Raw genomic sequence first — 27,631 nt, 5'->3', positions numbered from 1 at the left:
TGGTATGCAGAAACATTCAACAGAGACATAAACTTTCCCTGTGTGAGCATAAGACAGATGTTGATGTGTCTTTTGCTCATTGGTTCATGGACCTAAAGTACCGTCGAGAGTCATTGCAAAATCGCACAATGAAGGGAGCAAAGAAGCACATAAATCCAAAATCACCACCCCTTCCAGAGCAGAACAGCCACGTTAGGAAACACTGAAGCATTTCAACACTCATGAGAAATCAGTTAAAATATGACCTATTCTCAGAAGGAAACACTGTTGACTTTTCTAAATCTTTTTGTACCATTAAAATAGGAAAAACTTTCTATTCCAAAGAAAAATTACAAGAAGCAGCACAGCTGAAGGATCCGTGCCATCAGCCCTTCCAGTCAGAAGTAGGGGTCAAAGGTGAGCTTCTCACGTAAGTGTGGACACACTCAGCTTTCCCACTTTGCCTCTAAAGCTGCCAGTCTTGAAAAATAAGAAAATATGAGCATGATGTGGAGTTTAAGCGCTAAATCCTAAGCAAACCCATCCGAAACAAGATCTACGGAGGAGGAAACTGAGCATGTGTGAATGAGGCGACTTTCAGAGCATTGGCAGACAATGGTGACTTTTATCCAGGTGGTAACTCTGTGTTGTGAGGAAACTTAAGCAAATTGAAATGTGTTTTGCTCATTTTGAAATCAATTGTGAGTTCCAGCAATGAGTGATTTTATGGGCATAGCACATAGTCAGCAAAAGGTCAACAAAGTGTGTGAGCGACTTAAATAGATCTCAATGTCAATGACAGATGTGGACGGATGTGGAAAAAGCTCTTTGTCTTTTGCATCACACACATTTGTTCACAAATTGCTGTCATAGACAAGCATGAAAGCTGAAGTTCCCAGTGGAAAATATTTATCTGCTTTGATGATCACAGAGTTGGCAAACATACGAGATGTCATCCTGCACAATATTTATGTTCTCAGTTTCAACATAATTTTCCACTTATTAGTAAGGGATAAAAAAAAAAACCCCAAAGAAGTATTTTCCGGTTAAAAGTTAGGGTTCATCCTGAAAATAGACCCCGCTCCCTCAGAGAGCTAAATTAACTCATCAATCAAAACAGCAGTCCTCGAAGAATGAAGAGTTTTAAATGCTTCAGACAGCTATATTGAAAAAGTTCAAGTAAATTCAGGAAAAAAAAAAAACAAGATGGAGGCTGCTCTGTGTTTCCTTTCAGCTCTTTCTGAAGCTACAGGTGTTGGGAAAGCTGAGTTTAAACACCCAAAATCAACAGTGAACTGACAGCAACAAACAAGAGAAACCAGCAGCACATCACATGTAGCCCATCAAAATCTCTCCCACACACGATGTGTCCTGCTGTAAGCCAGTTTGCCTTCAAAAGAAACCCTCCTTTTCTGTGTTTTACAGCTTGAAGGAATATTTTCACTTTTCACAGCTACACAGTTTGACTCCCCTGCTGAGCTCACCACTGAAGAGAATCCAACAAGATCTATGACATGTTCCCTTTTGGCGTCAAAAAGTTCACGTTTACAGCCTAAACAGGAGGGGAAAGGTTCATAGTGCAAGACTGTGGCAAGAAGAGGAAAGTGCCTGGCTTTCAGACGGAGACAAACATAAAATTCTGGCTCAGAAAATATACACAGGGTCACTGTTTGGGTGAGAGATAACCTAGATAAAACCTTTGATTTGGTGCCTATTTTTCCTTGTCAGAACCTTCCTTCAACACATTAAGGAAAACTGTTGCTTATTTTCTTGCTTGTTTTATCAAAGTCATGATCCTTATTTTACTTCCTTTTTTAAAACAATGATGAAAGTTTATTTAAACACATTAATCAAACAGCATGGAGATTAAATAAACCCAATCAGGCTGTTGTAGATCTGAATTTATATCAAAGTGTTTGGAAGTTTGATGTCAATTTTTGAAATTGGTTTTGCTTACCAGAAATTCTTGGCATATCTGGAAACCAAACAGACGACTCTGAAATGCTTTAGGGTCAAAATGTACAGAGATATGCATCACCACATGCACAAATACTCTCACGCCTTTACATTTACCCAGCGGGGGATTTAACCAAAGAGCACATCCATGTGACAACAGCAATATTTCAGATTTATGGGCGAGCACGTTGTAAAACTCTTACAAACTCTCAGCACATAATGAGACGACGCCAGAGGAATATAAATCCTCTGAGGAAATGTTGGGAGAAACGCTTTCAGATATTTTTTTTACCCCTTGCCTCCCAAGTGTCGGTTCGAATATCCAGCCCTGCAGCTTTGTCAGAGGGTCCACACACCGACAGATTTCATCCGACTTATTTTACACATGTTTGATGATTAGAGTGTGGCCTCGCACGCGTAGAAAATGCAAATGTGTCAAAGACTTTGACAGAAAACTATTTATGACCTGATTAGCTGATTTGCAGTAAATCTTGAGTTTTACTGTGAAAGGACTAATCAGAAGCAGATTTTATCATGATAATTTGAGGTATTTGTTGAGACCAGGAAGAAAGTGACGACATGTTTTTAAAAATTAATTAGCATCAATGTCACCTTTTGCCAATGTATCTGTCTCTCCGTACAGTCAGAGCCTGACAAACACAAATTATGCTCTAAAGGTAACATTTATATCTAATAGGCTGCTTTAAGACAACAGCAGTTGTCTTAAACAAGCTGCTGTTTAAGACAACAGGCTTAAACAGCAGCCTGTTTCATGCCATTTCATGGATTGATTACATCGCCAGCCACAGCCTTCATTTGCATGATCATTTTGGGGTTTTGCAAACATCAATTAGATTTTATCACTATTACAATTCGTCACAATCTTTATCACTCTAACTTTCTTTTCCCATGATAACAATAAAGAGAGCAATGATTGCCTGTCCAAAACACAATGTGTCACTGTTCCCATTTAACTGAAAGTAATTAAAAACTCACCCACAGAAGAATGGGGGTAATTCTCTTTCAAAGTCTTTAAAGTAATAAGTCTTTCCTCGCCTTGTAAACATGGGACACACTCCGGATGCTGTCACATAGCACAAGCCTAGTGTTCCTGACGCACAGCATGCTGACTGCAATTTTAGACCAAGCAGGTTTAAAAGCACCAAAACCCACAAACACACCAAAATCAGATGATGCCGTTTACTTTTTCTCAGATACTAATCCGTTCAGGAATAATGTGTCTGTTTATTTGTGCTCAAACGGTCTACATGATGTCCAGCAGATGTTTCCATCTCGGTGTTTGCTTTGGGTGAAAAGCTGCTTGCTTTAAAATTAACTGACTAAGAGACAAACAAGACTCTTTTAAAAAAAATGTGTGTTTTCATATGCAAGCGACTCCGGTATGCGTTTATATTTTAGGACATAAAGGCATTCTGCCCTTAACCCCATCCTTTATAGAGCTAGACGTAAGTGGCCGTACCAGGCTAGTGTCAGGGGTCATATGGGAGACATGTTGACGACTCAGCAGACAGACGCTGCTGGAATGAGCGTTCCTCACATTCTCAAGCTCGACGGAGGAGGTTAGATGTGAAAAAAAATGTGCAAAAGCCAACTTTCACCCATCAGGCTGCTGTGTCCAATCACAGAATAGAGACAGCAATTTAAACATGAAAATTTAGGAAGATGTATTTATTAAAAATGGTAAAAATGACAGGAATAAATCCATATCTGAAACATTTTTGTTTATTGATTATATAAACAATTTAAAAAGGTGTGGCATACAATTACATTTAGCCCCAAATACTCTAATACCCCTAAAATGACCTATGAATAAATAGGGTCCACCTACAGTACAGACCAAAAGTTTGGACACACCTTCTAATTCAATGGGTTTTCTTTATTTTCATGACTATTTATAAGGCAAGAAATCCCACTTATTAACCTGACAGAGCACACCTATGAAATGAAAACCATTTCAGGTGACGACCTCTTGAAGCTCATCAAGAAAATGCAGAGTGTGTGCAAAGCAGTAATCACAGCAAAAGGTTGCTACTTTGAAGAAACTAGAATATAAGGGGTATTTTCAGTTTTTTGTTTAGTGCATATTTCCACATGTGTTATTCATAGTTTTGATGCCTTCAGTGTGAATCTACAATGTCAATAGTCATGAAAATAAAGGAAACTCATTGAACTAAAAGGTGTGTCCAAACTTTTGGTTTGTACTGTATATCTAATGCAATTTCAGTTTTAAAGTATACATTTTATGCGATGGCCATATAATGGTTTAAATAATTATGACAGCAGACTTGGTGGATGTCTGGCAGACATTATCACTCTCAATGTCTGACAATGACACTCATGAGTCAATGAGGGCAAGCCACAAATGGTCATTGCCAAAGAAGCTGGATGTTCAAAGAGACTGTATCCAAGCATATTCAAATAAAGTTGAGTGGAAAAAAGAAGTACACAAGTAACAAAATCCATTCAGGAATTTATGGAAACTTTACAAGGAGTAGACGGAGGCTGGAGTCAACTTATCATGAGCCGCTATGCATAAACAAGTCCCACACATGGGCTACAAATGTCCTTCTTCAATGTCACATTTTTTAGTTGTGGTAGTAAATAAATTTTATAGTTATGCATTATGTTGGTCCATTAAAGAAAATAACAAAATGCCTCATCACAGTCCAAAACAATTACCGTCAGGCTACTTGGTCTCTCTAAATTGTCCTTGGATGTGAGTACAAGGCTGTCCCGTGTCTCTGTGTTGTCCTGTGCTGGACTGGTGGACATAGTGTCCAAGGACTGGCCATTCTCTTGGTCAATGACTCCTAGAGATGAGCAGCATCCTTCCTGCCATCCTGTTAGGTTTACCAGGTATAGACAATGGATGTATGGAAACTTTCTCCCAAGCATAGTTGTTTATTTTACTCAAATTGTTAATTTGTCTTTGAACAGCTCAAATACCAAGTAAATAGAACATGTCAATCAGTTGCAATCTTACTCTTTGTTTCCATGTTGAAGATAAAATCGTGCTGGAGGTTCCATGTTGGAAACTCAACAAAGTCGAGTCATCTTCCTTCAGTCTTGTAGCTTTGGTATGTCGAGAACTTGGATGTTTAAGGTAGGATCACAGTCCAATGATCTGTAAGGCATGAGCTGGAACATTGCTGGCAGTGTGAATCATGAGTTAAAAGGAAATGGTGACAGTTATATCCCATAATATAGCTCTTAAGCAGAAATGTAACTTTGGTTTGCTGGGGTTCCTCCATGCACTCATTTCGCAGCGGCTGGCTCTTCTTTGCAGCGCCAAGCTGCCAAGGAACACATCATTTAAATATCAAACTTACCAAGAGGAAATATTTCAAACAGCAACAAAAAACCCACTCTAAATCACTGCTCATATTTTACAACCATAAATCTAAAGCTGGCATAAATAAAATCCATGTTTCTCCTTTTGATTCCTGAAATATGGTTCTTATTATGACTTCTTGCCCTAAATACAAAAGTCTGCTTCTACTTTTCTTCTGCGCTCCCTTGGTTTTTGGTTAGAGGACAACCTCCGCATGCCCCGAGTTCTGAAGGTACCAAACCCCGGACAATGGCGGCGTTCACTAATGGAAACCATCTCTGTTAACGTCTGATTCAGTTTGTCTTCTCCATTACCAAAAACACTAAAAATCAGTGTCACAGTGACTGAAGGATTTAAAGAGGCTAATCAGTCATAAGCTACAAAAATAAAGTCTAATCCTGTTTTTTGACCTTTATGATAGACGTACAAATCCCAGGATATTACTTACCTACGTTTTATTTCCGTTTAAAACAAAACCAATGTGGTCTCACACTGAGTGGCTCTAAGGTAGAAAATTGTGTAGAAACAATTTAAAAGAACAACTTGGCATACTGGACTTACAATACTGCACAGAGTTGAAATACAAAACAAAACAATCAAACGAGAAAAACTAAATCCAAAACAAAACTATAAACTGTAGACCTTCAACATGAGATAAATACAAAAATACTTCATCTATTTGAGTTTCACATTTTAACAAAATGCACGTAGGTCAGCAGAAAGGAAAAACTTCAGCCTTTAATTTGTTTTTAGGACTGAGTGACTGACAGCAGCTCATGCCTCAGCACCAGCCACCCTGAAACGCTTAGAGAGATAACCATCAGCCCTCCTCGGTTCCAGTGGCAGCACAGCCTACTTGCAGAAGGGTTTCCCAGCGGTCACACTGACTCAGGCCTTAAAATCAACACGGTGTCTACAACACAATCACACCACAGCCTCTCCCTGCAAAGAGCACTAAGAAATACAAGCCTGCGCTGAGATCGGCTGGTCAAAGAGATGCATGTCGGCACGGGGAGGACATATTTGTTGACTTATGACTTTCTAACATGTCCCACCTGCATTGGCCTAATAAACATGTAGATGTTTAGGCATCTGTGTAAGCAGAAATGAGTGTGTGCGTCCAGTAATTCATTCATCCGTGCTAACTCGCCCGCTCCGCCAGCTGGATTTCAAAATTGTAATGATACACCTTTAGAAAAGAGCACAAAATCGCAGAAAGTAACACCACATTCCCCACAAAATCTTTTAATAATCTGAAACAGTTGGCTTCTAAAAGTTCCAGCAATGAATTCTACTATTGTTATTTTGGCAGGAAACGACGCCAGCAGCCGCATAAATCAGCTAATATGGTAACTCCTGGGCCTAAGAGGAGACTACAATTAAAAATGAGTATTTTGAGACACTATTGGGATGGCTGTAACGTAAAAATCCATGAATTGAAGGACAAAAAAATTGAACGGCTATCCTGAGAATGAGTGGAAGTCTGAGTGATCACGTATAGTTTGGATGTGACTCTATAGCAGAGTCGTTACAAGAAGTGTTTCTGGAGAGGAGAAGTAATTAAAATGTGATGTGCTCACCAGGGAGGTCAAAGTTCACTCCACCCACCTGTTTTAACAAAAGGCCAGGGGGCACAGCTGACCCACATTTCCACCAGACTCCTTCTCTTTACCTCCCAGCTCACATTAACATTAATTACTCCTTGAAGGAACCTTTCATGACTTGAACAATCTGTTGTCAGGGTGTTTAATTAGACAGAGGTAAGGTTGCAGCTACAGGGCAAAGAGAGATTCACGCTCAACAAAGAGCTGACCTTTATAGAGGAGCATTGCACACTGTTACGATGTTACCACAGCGGTGCCTAAAACTGTGGAGGGCATTTGATTTACAGATCACCAAAATATTATTTGGAAATATTTCTTTGGGTACAAAAGGTAAGACATGATTTCTCAAACCCACTTAGGAAGAAAATCCTCTAATCCCCACTTCAGTGCAAAAAATGAAAAAAGGACAGATCAAAACTGCCAATTATGAAATAATTAGCATGAAGACTACAAAGTCTTTTAAACATTTTCCACTTATTTCACAGGAATATTATTGACTTCAACTGTGGTCACACAATTATTCAATATTCTCAAAATTACATTAGGTCCTATTTTAGCTACACTTGTATCCACAAAAAAGCTAAACTAATTTGATTTAGAGTGGTAAACATTTATACAATCCCCCCCCCCCCATCAGATTCTTGGGTATAACCTTTTCTTCCAAGAAAAATATTTCAAAAGCCGTTATATTAATTTAGTTACAAAAGAAAGTTTGCTCTTGTTTGGGTTTGAATCGTTCTACTCCACTCCACTATGTCTAGAGACATAGACCAGATTGATCTGTTTCCTATAAATGTTTTAACAATTATAGGATCAGTGCTGCTTACTGTAAGTAAACATTGAGTTTTAGATTGTAAGCGTTGCCTACGTTGATTATCATCTACAGGAAAGAGAGAAAAAGGTCCCGTCATTGAAATTAGTTCTTTTCACAGAGTCACAGCTCAGATAACAGGATGCCCCCGGGGGGAGGAAAGGAAATCCCCGACAATCTGGGAGGAGGAAAACACCACCAGTCCTTCCTAAACAAAGCTTTTCCATGGCTCAAACCAACACAATTAATAGCTTTTTTTTTTCAGGACACTTAAGATACATGGGAATTTGTGCAAAAACACAGTTGGATCCTTACTATTATTGTGTGTGCGGGCGTGTGTGTATGTGGGAGGTGGATCCAAACACATGTCCACAAGTGGCAGCTGACCTCTTTTCCTCCCTGATCACAGCTGACTCATACCGAGCCCTGAGAAAAAAAAAAAAAAAAATCTGCTTTTTTCATGTCGTCTTCCTGTCGCTGTTCACTCAGGACAAAGACATGAAACTTTACCCGACCGCGCAGCCCTGAGCCACAGCTACCGCTCTACTAATACTTATTAACTACTCACTGAAGACATGCCACCACTTTCTGTCCACTTTTACGGTTCACTACAACGCTGGGAAAAGCTGTGATTTATATTATTTGTGGTACGGAAAGAAAGAGCAACAGTCGGAAATACAATAATCAGCCATAACCCCTGAACTGCACATTTTTTGCCATTACATCAGTGGAAAAACTGTCTGGCATGACGTCTACTTTAGCCTCAGGAGATAGAGAAGGAACTGCAAGCATGTCCTCACAGCAAAAGAAAAAAAAAACAAAAAACATTGGATTACCAAAACTAGATAAAAATTGTTAAATTACAGAGCAGGAGGTGGCTGGTGTTTGTTCTGACTTTCACTGCAGTTCACAGAGGAATGTGAGCCACACTTACATGCCACAAGTGTTGGATTAAGCTACTTGTGAGGCGGTTAATAACACAGCCTGCCGTCTTCCCAAAGTTTTCAGGATGACCCAGGATGAAGGACTGTTTGGAGTGTAAATGTCAGCACTAAGCCATCACAGCTGTGAATGCTGGCACTGACAGAAGAAAAGCAGCCTGATAACAATCTCAAGGACAGTTCAAGCATTTATTTTGCCTTTTTAAAGTGGGAGTTTGGAGCATAGCTACTCATTTTTAAATGCTCCAACGTTTTCCACTCTGTGAGCTTGAACAAAACACTTCATATTGGCACAGTTTAGCCTACACAGCTGTGTGTGTGTGTGTTAGTGTCATGATGAATTCAGGGCAGAGGTGAAAGCAGTTCAAGGATGAAGGAATGAATAATTCACACGGTTCTTTCAAATCATCTTGCCATTAAGGAAATGAGGAATCCGTTTTGATAAGGGAAAAATTTTAAAATCTTCGCAAATCCTGATCAATTCTACCGTTAAAAAATAGTCATTCTTTGGGGTTTGCAAAACCACAATTTTGCCTAAAGATGCAAAAATGGCTACAACCAGCTCTGAACATAAAGTAGGCATAAACTTCTCAACTACACAGAAGCAGCTGGGCATTTGGCTGGGTGGGATTTATAACCAAACCATCGGAACCAGCAGCCGGATGAATTAAAGGCTTAATTACGCAGAAAATCTATTACAGTGAAAAACAAAATAAATATTGATTGTTGCAGTCTGAGCTCTCTACGTAAACTATGAATGACTATAAAATATATTTAATTGCACAACTTTTAGCATAATTATATTCTATAATAGATACTTGATAGTTTTTAATACTCGATACTGTTGATTTTTTAAAATAGAGGATGAGGCAAAACTGAATCCATTAGTTCACATGGTTTTCTGTCTCTATGGAGATTTAGGAAAGTTTGAAGGTTTAGCAATCCCAAAGATTGTTTGTATCTGTTCTTTGTCTTCTCCACCCAAAGTAAGTTCCAACAGATTGCCGCTTACAACAAGTGAGGTTCTGCTAAATGTTCTGTCCTGCTAGAAAGGAGTTGTTCATTTCTCAAGGATTGTTGCTAAATCGGCAATCGGCCGCAGTTCCTTACTGCAGATAACCAGATCACTTTTAACCACCTGACATTATAAACTCTATTTGATTGAAGGGTTTCTTTTATTATATATCAACTGGAATGTAGGGTATTAATCTGGAATATTCCTGCCAGACTTCTTGTAGAAATATTACTAATTTACCTGAGCTTATTCTGCATTGTCAACCATGTGATTGCTGAGGTCAGGAAAGAGCCTGTGCATCCTGTTGCTGAACGTCTTGGCCATGTCCGTCACACCACATTTACAGTCTAAGCCAAAGCTTCCTACTGCAGCACCAAAACCTCACCACCTCTTCAATCAACCACAGGCAGACAGTACTGCAGCTGCATGGAATGCATGAATGGCCAAGATTTCCCTCAGACTAAGACATGGCCACATGTCAGTGAGAACCACAAGGCAACCGGTAGGTAGCAGCACAAAAAGGGCTGTGTTTATAATGGCTGGGAATGTAGGCCCACACAGGAGTACAAGTGCAAAGAGACGGATGGGATCGACCTCTTATTACAGTCGAGACTCTGTAGAGCCAAGTTAACCGGGTCATTAAAAAACTAAAAGCTAATCAGGGAGGGGAATCTCCAACCTGCTGGCACAAAGCCAGGGAAACTTCCCCTCAGACATCTGCATCTACAGGGGGATTTTTCCACCCAGATAAGGATAACAAAACACAAATTGTGTCTTCTAACATCTACATGATCTCATGAAACATTTTCTGCGAGGCATCACAATAGCTCTACTGTAGAAAAAGTCCTGTTCCACTCTCTCATCTGTATTACAGACTCTTTGGGGGAATTAACAGCTCATTTCCAATGGCTGACACAGTATCATAGATGTAGTTTCAGCCCATAGTATGTAAAAAAAACTAAAATTCCTTTTTGATGAAGAGAGGCTTAATAAGCCCACAGAGCAGCCACCCAGCCATCACTTCTGTTTGTATTCCTGCTGCTTAGGAACAGAGCCACAAGGTGAGCTCCTGTGTTGAGCTGCATCAATTTAAAGTCTGTAATGGGAGGGAGACAGTAGCACAAAAAGTACATGTTCTTCAACTGGCTGTCTGTATTTAATAACCACTTTTTGTTCACCACATTAAATAACTGATTATTTATAATAACAGAACAGTATTAGTCCTTTCAGCTGTTTGGAAGAACCCCAAACTCCAGTGAACTTATACCATGCCATGAAGATGTGGGATTTTTCTGAGGCTTATAATTAACATAGACCACTTTGACAACCATGCACTGCTTTATATAGATTTCTAAAAGCAAACATGTGCCCTACTTTTCAAGAATTTGAGGCTGGCCAATAAAGCAACATGAAAGGAAATATCTGTTTATTTCTATACGTCAGCACATAAATGCTCCACGGAAAAAGCGTACAGTTTTCTGACGAAGCCAAAGCTAAATGAGAGTCTGTTCAGCTCTGACAACAAATCAAGACTGCTCCTCTTACACTGTGCAAGTTGATGTCCCCAAAAAATCCAATAAATATATATTTTTTGTTTGTTAAACATGTGCAAGGGACTTAAAACAAAACTGGTACTTTAATACGTTTTTAAAAAAAAAGAAAATCAAGACATATAAACACATGGACAATGAGGCATGAATGATGAGGTTACAAATTTTAACGTTTTTAACCTATTTATCTTAGATTCAAAACTACTTTTATCAACATACTTGAGGCCCCTTTTTCACAATCAATATTGGCGACATTTTTTAATAAAAAGAAATAAACAAAATCTCTTGATTTACAGTCCTTAGAAAGGAAATCCACATAGGCACGTCAACAAAGTCTGACCAGTGAACATCTACAGCTGCTGCCAGTCAAAGAAGCCACAAAAATATGAGAAGAGAAGCAGTTTTGCATTTATACCCATGAACTTCACCTGTGCTTCCCCAATCTGACTTAAAATACCACCATAAAGACTCAAATATATTTATCCATAGTGGTCAGCAAGATTTTTCTTAAATAAACACTTTGGATGCTTTGGACTTTGTTCAGATTCAGTTTTGAATCATTGTGTCGGTTTATGTATCATATCATAGTTATAAACATAACTCTGTCAGTCAATTATTTGATGTGATGTTATATTTTATTGTAGTTATTATAGTACAACACTTATAGGTTTGGCAGTAATCCATGTTGAAACTTAATGTTAACTTTACATCACACTTTGACAAAAAATCCTGTTCCGACAGACCAAGCAAATGTTTCTTCATGCCTGCAGTGTCACCTCTACATTCCTAGCATTGGGAATGATGATTTTACTAGGATTGTTTTTTCTCCATTATAGTTCAACAGAGTTTGCAAGTTATTGCAGTGAGAATAAAATAAAAGGATCAAACCAAAACGGGCTTAGAGACATTCATTTTTTTGAGTACAATTTTATGACTGTATCAAGCTAATATTTGTAACAGCATCAGTTAATCCTTTCCTAATTCACCAAACTGTAGCTTATTTAAATACGGCTAGTGAGCACATTAAGCAACATTTTTTAGCAAAATGTACACATTTTAAGAAAATGATAGGATCTCAGGCTAACTAGAAGAACCCAAACTTTGAGATAGTTTTGCCTCAGCAAGTTTCATTATCAATTTACTAGATATGAAAGATATATATATTTTTTTTTAGATAAGTAGAACCATGAGCAGATTCAAAGGAGAAATAATTAAGTACTGCAAGCTTCCCAACACTTTATAGAAAGCAGACATTCTTATTAGCATAAATGATAAACAGGCTGTGAAGTTTATTGACTGCAGAGAGAAATGCCTCAGAGAACCCAGCTCTGTCAAGTTGTTTTTGACAACAGCAGGAGGAACCATTTATTTCCTTGCATCTTTGTCAGAGCAGGTCGGCTGATTGCATCTGCATGTAGACATGCGTGAAAACAACAGAGGTGCATTCGCTCCCACCGTTTGTGGGCAGTGCAGGTTGCAGCCCTGAAGCTGTTTTTCTTTCTAAACTGCAACTAGAGCCAAAAGGTTTACATTCTTCTCTGGAGGGAGAGGCGAGTCTCCCACTGGTTTACGTCACTGAGATACGAATGTTTCAGACATGGGAATGTTCACTTTAATGACTTTAAAGACACAAAAGTCAGCAGTAAAACGCTGTTGGGAAAGAAAACTACAACCTGGATCTGTTGTTGTTTACTGTCTTGATCAGGGCTCAAACTTGTTAGAACAGTACTTTAACTTTACAGTCATCAGTGTCCAATGACCTTTTTCACATTAAAAAACGTTACAGAGCGGATGTAGAGCTTTTATTTATTGCTTATTTAGAGCTATTTATATATTGGTAAGAAAAATTATAACATGTCCTATGAATAAGAGATGTTTACTGGAGTGTTATAAATCATGTTGTTTACACTAATGCAGATAGCACTGTGAAAAAGATTTTCTGTCCTGGGATCAACAAATTATTAATCTATGCTCCTAGAATATTTTTTCTCTCCAAAAAGTACTACAGTACTTCTGCAAAACATCAATCCTTAACGCTTCTACACTTTGAAGCAGGAAAGCAAAATGGAGAAATAGATGAGGATGGAAGTCTGTGGTTTAAAACAATATTTCAGAGAGGATTTATGATGCGTTTCTAAACTGTTTCCCACTCACCATGTGGGCGTAGCATCATCTTCATGCTTATATTGTCTGTACACAAAAGAAACATAAACAATAATCCTAGTAAGTGTCTGGCTTTAGGAGCAGCTCCTAAAACCAATACAGTCATGAAAAAATATTTACCCGTTACGGATTTGTTCTGAAATAGATAATTTGAAATAATACGAAATGCAGTTTTCAATGATAATTTCATTTTTTATAAAGGGAAAAAGTTTTCCAAACCAAACTGGTTGATGTGAAAACATAATTAACTTGGATGTGAAACAACTCCAGTCAAGCATCTTTGACAATTGGTACGGAGTCTTAACCATCACAGGAGGTCTGCCTCCGAATGACTAGCCCACTGCTGATTACTCATAAAAAATCCAAAGTGAGTTATTCTTTGTTCATGTTTTTGCTCCAATAATCACATCATTGCTCATTTTCAGACAAGGGCAGAGCAAAAAGGACATGCCGCTGAGTTGAACTTGTTTTAATATTTGGCAGATGTTGCTTCCTTGCTTCTCCAGAGAGATCTTAAAAAATCAGACCAAATGTTCTTTAAGGACATTTGGCTCAGGATAATTACATGAAGTGACATGACACCATATTCTGAACAATCATCAAATCTTACTGCAGACAAAACCCAGTCACATGTGAGGAGTTTGTGGGATTCAATTAAAATGTTTAATAAAATAAATTTCAGAGTGTTAAATTAATCATATTTAATTGCATTTTATAATAAAACCACGTAGTGACAAAATAAGCAACATTTTCAATTCAAAAACTCTTTTTGCAGCTAAATATTTGAATAGACATATAAGCTTAACAGTGATGTATTATTTAGGTCATTCAACCATCAGATTGGTTCAAAGTGTATTAAACACATTTCTATTTCAAGTATTTAAGAAACTCCTGATTTTTTTATGGAGCTTCTTTGAAAAGATATGTCTTTAGAAATGTGAATGCTGACATTAGCTGGCAGTAACATATTGCATTAAATAGGCTTATGTTAATGCTCATATATGTTAGGAAGCGTACAGTTATGTTGGACAAATCAAATAAATAATATCTGGCTTGACATAATAGTATAAAACGTGTCCAAAGTCAACCTCACTTTCCCTTTTACTGGCTTTGACAAAGTAGGCAACCCTGCCCATGGCTCCTTCTCCCAAACTTACTGCTGAGCTGCAATTCAGAGATCTGATCCAGATGTGTAGTGACTGTGGGGTCAGAGTCAGCCAGGGGTCAGATCAACATGAGCTCATGAAAGCTACTCAATCAGGTCTTCTAAAAAAGTGTTAGACTACATGAAAGGGAAACCCTTTCAGGGCGACGCCAACGGCTAAACAGAGAGATAAGAGGATTTCAGAGCAGTGGAGGAAAATAGCTGGAAATCCTGGCATTACGCACCTCTGTTGTGATGAGTTATCCTTTGGCAGGCGTACATCACAGAGAGGAAACGGGGCGGTGGTGCACAAATTTGAGCAAGAAAGCAGCTGTTGAAGTTCAGATTTAGAGGGTAGCAATGCAGGAGTATTTATAATGCCTAACAAGATAAAAACAGGGTCCTCCCATGTAGGACATACTGAATTCAAAGCAAGCTGAGTCCTTTTCACACTCTGGTATCAAAGTACCACACAACATAAATGTAACACATGTTAAGATACACAAAGAGGAGCTTATTTTCTACAAAAACCCTGTGATAACCCTCACCCTGCAGGCTGACGGCAGAAGTCTGAGGCTGGATAAACAATCAACACTTCTAATTAAAATTTTCAGGAAACAGCGTTGAGGGTCAAAAAGGCAAAGTGTCCTCAGAACATGAAAGCCACACCACCTCTGCTGAAAAAAAAAATACTTTACTTAATACATACATTTTGTGAAATGTAAGGACGCAGTGTGTGAATTCACATTGTTTGGAAATCTAAAATCAGTCACCAAGCAGGATATCAGGCATTTATCGTCCATTTCCTAGATAGGAGAACAGCAACTCCACTGAGAGTTTCTTCGCTGCCAAACACAGCCGAGTAACAACAGCAAAATGAGAGGAATTCAGAGACAGAATGCCTTCAGTCTCAAAACAAAGCAGTATATCCTGAAAATATAAACCATTTTTCTATGTGGTTTACTGCCTGCTTTCGATTCTAATTGACTGCCACATTTTTAAGGTTTCTAAAAGCTGCATACAGCCATCGGATGGCACAATAAACGCCCTCTGCTCAAACACCGCAGTAAGCCCAAAATACAAGGCTTTGTCTCCACAGTCAGTGGATTACGGAGAAGTGAGAAATGTCTTTGATGGATGAAATGCTGGATAAACTGAAAAATACATGCCTATTGAAAAAGTTTCCATGCACCTGTAACTTTATCAAATTTTGTCACGCAACCTCAAACTTCTATTTTATTGCAATTTTATGCGATAACAATACAAAGTCGTAAATAACAAAAGCATTTGCATTCACTCCCCTTTACTCTGCTGGCCCAAAATACAACCAAATGTTTTCAAATTTGAGTAGAAAGCATTTGACTGAACCATGTAGGGATATACAACATAAGGAAAACATGGTGGTGTACTGGTAAAAGTTTTAATTACAATATGACTTGCAATAAATAACCATTTAGTGTGAATGTCTTTCTGCTTTAGGGATATTGCAAATATGTAACATGTAGTTTCTTAATTGCTTCACCATCTTACCTTCATTTTATTCTGCATTAAATATCAAGCGTCACCAAATATATTACTAGCACAGAAAGCCAATACACAAGGTACTTATATTTAATGCAGTTCTATCCACTATTGATATTGAGTACAATGAAATTGTGATAAGAATCATTTTACAATATTTCGTGCTGCACTATCCAGATGTGGCATTTAATCTCAGCTGCTCTAGGAAGTTCTCATAGATTTACTAGAAAACGTTAGTGAATGAATAGCATCATAACAGCAGAGATGTCAGGAAAAGACCATGGAGAAGTTTAAAAAAAAGAGTTAGGTTATAAAACAACATCTTAGGTTATGACTTTATTTCACAGGGATCTCAAGGTTTCCTCAAGTGTATTATAAGCCTGGCGGGCCACCAGGCCTTACTTGTGCCCCCACCAGGTTTAGCACTGCTTATTTATTTAAGTTTCTTTTTTATTTTTGCATTTTTTAAGACTTTATAGATGGTGTTCAGATAGTAATCTTCCATTAACACATAATTATCAAGTGATATTGTCAAATTTTCTGTCAACCTTAAAAACATTTTTAATGACTAGCGCCCAACCTTAGCAGGTTTTCTGGGGGAAACCTTGGACCTATTCAATCAATCACTCACAAGAAAATAGAAGAAAGAGCATTTCACAACCACAAACAACCAACAGGCTCCATAGAAAGCCATTAAGGAGTCTTGGGTCTAAATGGCCGTTTTGGTCTAATTTTGAATTTACCCTTATATTTTCACCATAAAAACTATTTACCTTACCTTGTTTGGTATCATTATTTTCAGAACATCCTAAACTTTGTGATTTTACAGTGTTTGTTTCATTTTGACAAAATTTATTATCACATTGGAGCAAAAAACACACACAGAAACATGACGTCATGCCCGCCACAGGGCGGGCGTCGACCTCAAAAGGTTAAAAGTTGCTCTAAGCCAGCAAACATCTGGAATAAGGTGATCTGGTCAGTAATGGCAGCAACATGCTATCCCAGTCCTGAAATCTGGTGGTGGCAGCATTATGGTGTGGACAGTTTTTTACACCTGGAAGAAAATGAACAGAGGGCAGTCCTGGAAGATAATCTGTTAGAGGTTTCTTTCTGGTAGAACAATGACTATGGCGTATATAGGGAGATAAACAATTGAAAGGTTTTGATCATATCAGGTCGATGTATTACAATGGCCGAGTCAAAAATTAGACCCAAGTCAAATTTGGATTGAAATTTGATGCTCACAGACTTCCTCCATTTAATTAGATTCAAGTTGAGCTAATAAACAAACAAGTAAGTCAGTCTCTTGATGAGCAAAGCTGGTAGAGAAATACTCCAAAAGATTGCAGCTGCAATTTTAGCATAAAGTTATTCATTGTAAACAAGTTGAGAGGCTATGCGTCATTTTCTTTCCACATCACTGTTCAACACCACTTTGTGTTGGTGTATTACGTAATATCCCAATAAAAACATGTGATGTTTGTGATTGTGCAACAGAAAGTGGAAGATGTCTGCATACTTTTTGCACAGTACAGCACAGCAAAGACAGAAAGCAAACACCACAAAAGCAAACATCACAAAAACTAAAGAACTGTGCGACCAACAAACTCATGGGCCCCGTGCTCCTCATGCTGAATTGCATCCAGATGACAGTAGGACGGGGAACTGGGCTGATCCCAGAAAAGTCAACACAGCTTGGTGTAAAGAGTGGAGGCCGTCAATCCTGGGTCCACATAGAAAAAAACTGTAATCCATCACATCATGCTGGGTGAAAACAGCATCACCGAGGAGGTTCATTGTGCCTGAGGATGTAACAAAAATGTTCCAGCCTTTCACAGACAGCGTGTCAAAGTTCAAGAGGTTCTGACTTGAGCTTTAGGGTCTGTTTGTTCTCTAGATGTCACAGCGAGCAATAAATCGCTATCTGCATGCTTTGCCCCAACCATACTACTTCAGTGTTACATAGAAAGACTTTAACATACTTTACCATTCTACAAGAGTAACGTCCAGTGATAAGACTTTTAACAGTATATTCATCTGGAAAGCAAATGTAAAGATTCACTTTTAAAAACAAAATTTGTTCTTATGACCTATTGCAACCTCTTCCATTTGGATTTAGACATCCTCTCCAGAGGACATGAGGCTAATTTGGAAGCTGGAAAGTGAGGAGAAAAACAAATCACTCATGGAACATTTCATATTTTGTTTGGACTGCAACAAATGGCTTACATTCATTCCGAGGCTCTGTCAAAGCCAGAACTGTTTATTATGGGGACTAAAGTCTATTCAGGAGCCTGAAATGGGATGTAAACAAACATGGTGGTTTAAATTAAATGCCACATTTCTTACCAGCTACTTTTAGCATGTTTTCCTCATACAGCTAAAAAAATTATAAGTATATTCACTGCTAAACAAAAGATACATCTCTTTTGTTGCCATCTAATTTATTAGATGTAACAAAAATTCAAGCAAACGCACTCAGTTTGTCTCTGTTAAATGTCACGCAACGCAGAACTTTTTCTTGCGTTTAACAAAATGATATCTAGCAGATGGAGGCGTTTCCTCTGCTTGTGCCCCACAGCGCTCAGACCACAGTTCAAGTCACTGGTGAAGATAAACAGATGCCTGGCAATCAAAAACATTTTCCACCCAACCCCTGATTTTGTCTGTACAGATACGTGGGAGACTTTAGCTGGTATGATAATGGAAATGCTCAAAGAAACCAAATTTTACAGCTATGATATGTTATTAGTGAAAAAAGAAGTTTTTAACCCAGTCAATTACTGAAAACCAAACAAATACAATGCATTGATACTCATTTGATTGGATTCCTGATTTTAGCTCAAATTTTCCTCCTTTTTTAACAAGAGCTTCTGTGATCTTTGAGAAGGAGAGCTGTGCTGTGATGACAACAGACTCAATGTAACAAATGTTACTTTAAAAAAAAAAAAAAAACATTAATTTATTAGTGCGTTTTCCATTTGGACTCAAATGCACAATTTGTAGGATGCCAGAACAAAATTGCTTCCAACTCGGATCCCATGCCAGAAAGTAAGCCGCTCCCGTATTTAAAAGCCACTGCACAACCAGCAGCAGTAAACTTTTTAATTAGGCCAAGACGAATGAAGGTGCCACAGCATGCCCCAGCATTCCTGTGTTATCCAGTCAAATCCAGTCATGCAGAAGACCTTTTCCACAGCCACTTGCTACAATGTCCGATTGTTTGTTCAAAGTACAGCACTACTTAGAGGAGTCCATAGAGTAAAGTGATGGCACTAATGGCACAGCGAAGGGCTATACTGAGACTGGAGTAATAGGAAACAATTGACTTTCCTCAATTGTTTGTGTATTATTGTACCACAAATATAAAACATAGACTGACTTTAAGAGGCAAAAAATATATTTTTACAAATCAGATTCATCATGGTTTGTTCTGCAAATCCAAACAAACATTTTTTTTTCCCAAAACAAATATTTGCCCCAGTGCTAACATAGCACACAAAATCTTGTAGTGCTAATACTTGTGATCCTTATATGAAAAAAAATAGATTGTTAATACATAGGAGTTAAAATGATGAATAAAATAATAAAAAGTGAAAGTGTTATCAAAGTTAATAATTTTACGTGTTTGTAATTACTTGGCACAAAAACATTTAATTACTTCACAAACACAGAAAACTTACCAAGGTTAAAAATATTAACCTCTCTCTGACTTTTTTCATTAGGCACTAGAACAAACCCTGCTGAGCACTGAAAGCATTGTAATGATTAAAGCATGTGAAATAAAGTTACAACTAAAGATTTTCTCTAAGTTAAGAAATCAGTTTAGACTATTAAAAGATTGTTGATAGAAAGGAGCAGGATGATGCATAAAATAATCAAAGCATTTTCAAGTGTTAATAACTGGAGCAACGAGTACCGTAAATAATTTCAAAAGAGAGACACAGATAACAGAACAAGCCTGGCAGAAATACAAAGTGAACGACGTTAGAAAGAGAACTAGTGAGAATTGTCTCTAAAGATCACAGGACTGCCAAGATACTGAGTGACTCAGGCAAGTTAGGAATTGTACTCACAAAGACAACAATCACTACAGCTCTGCACAAGAATGGACTTTAAGGTTGCAAACAAAAAAACAAAAACAAAATAAAACGTAAAACTCTGCGTAATAGATCCTCAATTCAAATTAAAGTATGCTAAACACAGTCTGGAGAATGATTCTGCATGTCCTTTTAGTTTTTGTGCAAAAAGTCTGTTTTTAAGTGCAAAGGAAAAAATGAAAACATCCTAGAAAGTGTTTCCAAAGACATGTTAAAAATCTTTTGCTGTGTTTAACAGCACTTCAATAATACTTTTATAACTAGAAAATTTTCATAGGGCACTATTAATCTTGTCATTAACTTGTCATGTGCTACATAACTCCCTTTGCTGCAGGCAAACACATTCAGAAAGCTCACAATTTAGAGTCATTTTAAGGAAATGTGATCAAAGTTAACCATATTCCAGCTGTGAAAACATAAAATCTGGGGTTGTTGAGGTGTCGAGGCCTTGGTCCTCGCTGCGGCTGTCACAGGTTTGAGTCCCGGCCTCATGACCTTTGCTGCATGACTTCTTCTCCCTCTTTCATTACCCACTTTCCTGTCTGACCACTCTCAAATAAAGGCCACTAGAGCCAATAAAACCTTTGAAAAAATGTTCCATTATTGTTATATTGTTAGTCAAATACAATGGCTAGTACATCTGTACCACATTAGCTCTTCAATTAACTGAAAAATATAAGTTTTACAAAATTCCATGAGCAACCCCGAATGAAGGAATGTTTTCCTTTTGGTTGCACATACTGAGATTAAAAAATGCTCGTATGTTTGTACTGTCTAGACACAAATCAGATTAAATCACTTGCAAAAAAACAAAACAAAAAAACACACACACATTTTAGGAACTTGTGTTATGAAAGTCTGTTTAAAGTACCTAATTTGATTTTTATGTTCTGGCACCAAGGACTGGGTGCCAACTTAATAGTGGGTAACATATAAATGTACCTTGCATTTAAGTCTGCAACTAAGAATAGTGAGGAATTTAAGAAAAAAACAATAAAGTGTGAAATTCCAATGCAGAATTTGTGTTGCATAAAACAAGCTTGGAGAAAAACAATGGCTTTGAGTCCAGATCTCAGCAGGCATAAACTCCTTCACCACTTTGCCTCGCGCTCCAAGCTCCAAGTGGCTCTGCAAACAGGATAACCACAAAACGACTGTGTGGTTCCATCTAACACATAGACCTGACTTGGCTGTGTCTGATCTGCATGCCTTTAAACAAACAGTAGTGTTTTTTTTTTCACGCTTTACTGCTCTGAAGTCAGAGAAAGTCTTTAATGCATGTTTTCTTATGAGCAGCAGATGAAAAAGACTTTTCTGACCACAAAAATTTCTAGACCTCAATTGGGATAAAGCACAAAACTTTCACATTCTGCAGCGTATCAAACCACTTCAGCGAAGTCAGACGAGTAAGTTTAACCACATGGACATCTAAGTTAAGGAGAGCTGAATGCTGCCTGCTGCTATGCTGTAATAAAATAATAAATTTCACTGTGGAGAAAGAAAAGGAAAGAATTTCAAGAAGCAGCTCTACAAAAGCCCAAAAGAGGACAAACTTCAGAGCATTTTGAAAATATTAAGCTAGTAAAGTGAACTCTGGAGCAAACACGTGTAGAGGATGAATATATAAAGCAACATGTATTAGTCACAGTCATATAGTTTCATGTGTGATTGTGAGAGTTTCCATTTTATGCATCATGACTTGTCGGAACAGATTTTGCCAGAGTGGTTTACAATAGACAGGTATGCACAGTCCTTTATCACGCTTATAATGAAGAAAGGAGCATTTATACAGCAAACTCTGCCCTGGTGGGGCTCTGCTTTACTGTGGCAACATCTGTGCAAATATGACCTTTATAAAAGACATCAGAAGCCTTTCGCAGTCTCATTACAGCAAAATCTAACACGACTGACTGAAAAAACTTTCTATATTGTGTCAGTAAGGAGCAGGTGTCATTTCTAGGCACTTTACTAAAAGAAAAGATCCAAATTATATACAGAAATATACATTCACGCTCTGTAGACGGCAGGTTGCAGCACAAAGTCGCTTTAAGGAAAACCAGAAAAGCAAGGTGAAAGACCACGGGAGATTAAATGGGGTTTGTAGTCTAGTAAGTCCAATAGTACAAAAAAATCTGGTATTTAAATTGACGAATAAAAGCACAATGAGGATGGTGATGTGCATTTAGTTAACTAGAAAGGTTCAGGTCAGAAGGTGGAGAGCCAAAGTTAAATAAAATGTGAACAAACAGAATGTAAGAAACCAATAAAATCCAAACCTGGACACAAAAGCTACACACAATGACAAACTAACTACGGCTCTTCAAACTTATTCCTTTTAACCTTTGATGCATGTTTTTATATCTTGTGAAAGGAAACAGCAGAAAGAACAGTTGAGCCATCGGAGACTTCACTTGAGCAAAGTGAAGTCAAACTTTTACTCTGGGCATCTCCTTTGAGGACTTATCCATATGACAGTTTCCCAAAATATGAGTTTCTTGAAATGTTTTCATTCACACAGAAAATGCAGCAAAAGGGAGCAGTATGTATGTCAGAGCTTTAATACTGCCGTAAATACTGGTGCGTACACACTGAAGTTTGCAAAAGGGGCAACAGACATAGGTGAGCTGACTTCGTTGCCTTTAATTGTGTGACTATCCACAAGTGCTGTGTATGTATTTCAGCTTCTGTGTATTCACAACACGCCATGGGAGACTTCACTTGAGCAACCCAAACTTTTACAGTCTGTGCTACTTTAGGGCAAAGTAAAAATATTTAGTCTCTGGCCAGATCTGCTGTGATCACAAGAGGCACAATAAACAGAGATGCATTAAACATAAATCTTCCTGGAACAGCACCACCGAGAGGCCTACCAGATTAAGAGTAAAAGCCCTGGATATCCAATCCCCTCTTGCCCCTGAAGGCAGTTCAGGGCTTTTCATCCTCCAGTAGCTGAACCGGAGTCAGATGCAGGGTCTACTGCAGCCCATGAGTGAAGGGTGGCACCCCCACTTCTTTTTATGAACAAAACAAACAAGTCTACATCAGAAAAATAGAATATTTGAATACCAGATGACGTAAATGTTGATCACTGTGCATCAACTTCCAACAATCCCAGTGGCAGCATTGAAACTGGCAGAGACTGTATGATACTTGAATGGTAAATAGTGCCTGCAAGTCTTTTATTTTCACAAATACTATCAGGTTACCCTCAAACAAACACATATACACACATTACACAAGTGTTCATACGGCTTTGACTTTGACTAATGTCACTAATGTTTATTTCTTCAAGGACCCTGCAAGTGCTAAAGGAAACCTTCCTCACAGCATGACACCATCACCAACATGTTTCAATACAGGGTGCGTTCAAGGCGTTACTTTTCCACCACAAATACTGTTTTTCATGCATGTCGAAAGGTCCAGCTGTGGTCTCATCTTCAGAACATTCAGAACATCTTCCACATATTTGCTCTCTTCTCTACTTGGATGATAGAAATCTACAAACGGGACTTCTAGTATTTTTCAAACAACTTCTTGCCACTGTTCATGAAGAGCGGATTTGTGGAGAATGACTCAATAGTAAACCCACCTGAGCTGCGGGTCTCTGCAGCTCCTCCATCACTTTGGAAGAGCTGCGTTTTTCGTGTTGGTTGATCTCATACAAAGTACATTGGCAGTAGAGTGGGAGATGTGAGTTGTGAAAAGCTGTAGATGGCCTTGTTTTGGGTGTGTTGGTATGGATCAGTCAGGTGAGAGGAGAACATCCTGCTGATGGGATCCACATGGACACGCCTGCATCTTCTCAGCTCATAAAGACATCAGCTCACAAGAGGGCCCAAAACAATCTGCCCCAACATTAAAGACACTTCTTCTTCAGACAGATGTTAAATGCATCACATCCTCTTCACACAGATTAGTTCTATTTTTACAGCTGGGTAGGCATCTGGACATGACTATCCTCAAGTCTAGACATGAGGAGAGCGGACTTTTACGACTAGGTCAGCTCTGCTTTTAATCGTTCTGTTCCTTTTCAGAAAAAAGGGAGGCTCTCTCTGTCTATAAACAGTAAGAAGACTGATAGTCTGTTGCTGTTTGTGAGCGTCATCAACCCAGTGTGTGAAAGTGATCCACAGCCAGCAGCAAGAGGAAGTCGTCTGGGTCTCAGATACACGTGAAGGAGAAGATGCTAGCTTTCCAGGCAAGCTCCAAGTGGGTTAAAGTGTCACTTGAACGGCTTTTGTTAATCCTTTACATGCTGTGTAAAAGTTTCAGTCTCTAACTCAGACCTGACATGCAGCCGACCCGAGTCTGAAGCTGTTATTTTTGGCTCTCCTCTGTCGTCACTGCCAGGTTTGGACACAAAAGTACAACCACTACATATTTCTTCTTGCCCACAAAACACGTAAACAAAAACATGCAATTAACCAAATCAACTCTTTCTACATAAAACCACATGTAGGAAGACACATAAGAGTGTGAAACTATGCCTGTTCTCAGTAAACACTGCTACGTTTGTCCTAGGACAAACATGGCAAAAAACAACAACAACAAAAAGATTTACACACTAGTAAATTGTTAAGCTTTGTTTTGGAAATGAGGAGAGAGCCATCAGCTGACTGTGGTGTGTGCTGAGGATTGGAAAACAGAGAAAGACATCCGCAAACATTTGTTCCAAAGTAGTGAAAAGTGTATAAAGTGGTACGATATGCAGAATCAAGGTGTTGTGATTCATCCACTGAGTGCATAATTAAGAGAGTTCTGGTTTGGATTGAATTCAAATGTATTCAGGATGTTCAAAGCAGATTAAAGCTACAGTGCGGTGAAAAACTATTTGCCCCCTTACACAGACTTTGTATGTCGTTGCTTCTTCACACTCATATGTTTTTAATTACTCAAACAAAGTTTATATCTAGACAAAGGTAAGCAGTGTACATATAAACAGGAGTTTTCAAATTATTTTATTCACCAAGGGAAAAAGAGATCCAAACCAACCTATGTGAAAAAGCATTTGTCATTAAACCTGGGCGTAGTGATAGACTCAGACTTGAACCTTCAGAGCCACAGAAAGACAGCTACAAAGTCGGCCTTCTATCACTGGAAGAACATTTCCAGGATTAGAGGACTGATAATATCTCAGCAAGTTCTAGCGAAACTCATCCATGAGTTTATCTTTAATCAAGTGACTGAAACAACATCTTCACACTGCCTTAAAAAAAAAAAAATCAATCCTAAAGCTGCAGCTGATCCAGAACGCTGCTGCTCGCATTCTGACTAAAACCAGGAAGACAGAGCACATCACCCAGTTCTGCAGTCCCTATGCTGGTTCCCTGTAGCTCAGAGAATAGACTATATAATAATGTTGTTAGTTTATAAATTAGTGAACGGTTTAGCACCACAATACATTAAAGATCAGATGTTGTTGTATCAACCTTGCAGATCCCTCAGATCTTCTGGTTCCGCTCTGCTCTGCATCACCAGAACCAGAACCAAACATGGAGAAGCAGCATTCAGCTTCCATGAACCACAAATCTGGAACAAGCTTCCTGAAAACTGAAAAACAGCTGAAACACTGTTTAGAGTTGCTTTTGAAACATTACAAATGAAACATTGACAAATATTCTGATGTGTAATAATGCCACCAGACAAAATGTTTAATTTATGTTTCAGTTGTTGGCTGTTGTTTTTATGATGTAAAGCACTTTGAACTGCCTTGATGCTGAAATGTGCTATAGAAATAAACTTGATTGATTAATGATTAAACCTAATAACGGCCCCACAGCATCACACAACCACCATGTCTCACTGTTCATCCTATATGTTTTTTCTTTTTTTTCTGGAATGTGTTTTATTTCAAGATATAAATATAAAAATTCCTTTTTTATTCAATCAGTCAGTGAAAGACTTTCTAATAACGCTTAGGGAGAATCAGTATGTTTTTTTCTTTGTGTTCTGTTTTGGCAGCAGTAATTTTCACCTTGGATCTCTCCCATGGAAGATATTTTTGTCTTTTATTGTTTAATCAGGAAGACTGATCTTGATTGAAGAAAGTGAGGTCTGCGGTGCCTTAGATGATGCTTTATGTTCTTTTAATACCTCTTGGATGAATCATCAGTTCACTCTCAAAGTAATTTTAGTAGTGGGGACAATTTGGGAAAGTTTCATTGTTGTTCCTTAGTTTCTCCATTTGAGAATAAAGGCTTTCACTGTGGTTTGCTGGACCTATGAGTGATTTTGTTCCTGAACATTTTCGGACTGGGGAATACTGTGTTGTGTTCTGAGATCTTTTAGCCCATTTTCTGTTGTCAGACAGGCTTTGTTTAAGTGAACTTGGCTGCACAGATGTGGCAGCAATCTGCATGTGGCTGGTAAAATTTAGCCAGTGGAAGTTCATCAAAAATAAATCATGATTTAAGGGGAATTATAGTTTTAAGATAGGCCAGGTTGGTTAATGGAAGGTCTTCCACTTTTTCGAGATTAAATAACAAGGTAACAAGTCCAGGAGGAAACCCAGGGATCCCAGTAACATCCTAGGGACTCATTCTGGGGAATCCTGCTTATTTTTACTAAAACTACTCACCTACTTGTTGTATGCACTCAAATTTTCTTTGTCTGACAAGAATTTGTTGTTGTTGTTTTTTTCAATGATCTGAAACATTTGGAGTAGTAAAAAAAAATATATACAGAAAAAAAGTCTATAAAAGCCACTTTACTTTGCTGTGGGTTTTGGGTTTATAGTTGATCTGGCAACAAGTGGTGTTCTCTTCTGTGTCTCTACATCACTTTTCTGAGCAGCAGGAACAGCTGATCACGAACCAAAGCAATTAGACAACAATAGCTCCCATTCAGCCGCCTCCTTACCTTCTGATAAGCCAGCTGGAGATAGTTGTAGGGGATCCTCCTGTTGAAGTCCTGTATGACCTCATCGCTGACCTTATGCACAGACTGGGTGCCAAGCTTCGCCTCAATGCATGCGTTCATGCACACAGTCCTGCGCAGCACTACGTCGAAAAAGCGCAGGTCCGAGAAGGTTTTATGAAACGGGTGCTGGTCCTGGCACCTCAGCCGGCACCGGATCCGGGTGTGCCGGACTCCCCTGTGGCTGCTGAGCGCTCCCTCCATGTAGCGCACCACGCTCTCATAGTCGCCGCCGTAGAAAGCCTGCACCGCGCTATCATACAACAGGTCGGCCGGCTCCAGAAAGGCAGCTGAGCAGAGCAGCAAGTCGCTGAACAGCAGGAACACAGACAGGATCATCAGCGGACACGAGTTTCCATCCATCCTCTGCTTCAGTTCGGGCGGAGAGCAGCAGGAGACGGCTGGAGGCTCATCCAAAGCAATCAGCGCAGCCTCGGTTTACAGTCCATGTACAGGCTTCCTCATACATCCATTCAGCACGGGAGCAGGGGCGGAAATATTGGCAGTGGACCGGGAACACACATGTTAAGACCCCTCATTGGCTCCGTTAACTCCTCCCCCCCGTGAGATGAATGGC

The 27,631-nt window shown here is 38.7% G+C and overlaps 1 protein-coding gene across 1 annotated transcript in view; it reads right to left on the bottom strand.

Annotated features, from left to right (window-relative positions):
- Positions 1-27,417, bottom strand: part of p3h2 (prolyl 3-hydroxylase 2) — a 49,728-nt gene extending 22,311 nt beyond the window's left edge. Inside the window, exons 1-3 of the mRNA XM_023339801.1 lie at positions 26,998-27,417; positions 10,338-10,381; positions 8,018-8,111 (exon numbers count right to left, since the gene is read on the bottom strand). Of these exons, the coding sequence (XP_023195569.1) occupies positions 8,018-8,111; positions 10,338-10,381; positions 26,998-27,417 (558 nt within the window). The remainder of the gene's footprint in view (positions 1-8,017; positions 8,112-10,337; positions 10,382-26,997) is intronic.
- Between the last annotated feature and the right edge of the window lie 214 nt (positions 27,418-27,631).

The sequence above is a fragment of the Xiphophorus maculatus genome, chromosome 9, assembly GCF_002775205.1.
Source record: "Xiphophorus maculatus strain JP 163 A chromosome 9, X_maculatus-5.0-male, whole genome shotgun sequence".
Classification (NCBI taxonomy): domain Eukaryota; kingdom Metazoa; phylum Chordata; class Actinopteri; order Cyprinodontiformes; family Poeciliidae; genus Xiphophorus; species Xiphophorus maculatus.
This window is presented reverse-complemented; position numbering and strand designations above follow the sequence as displayed.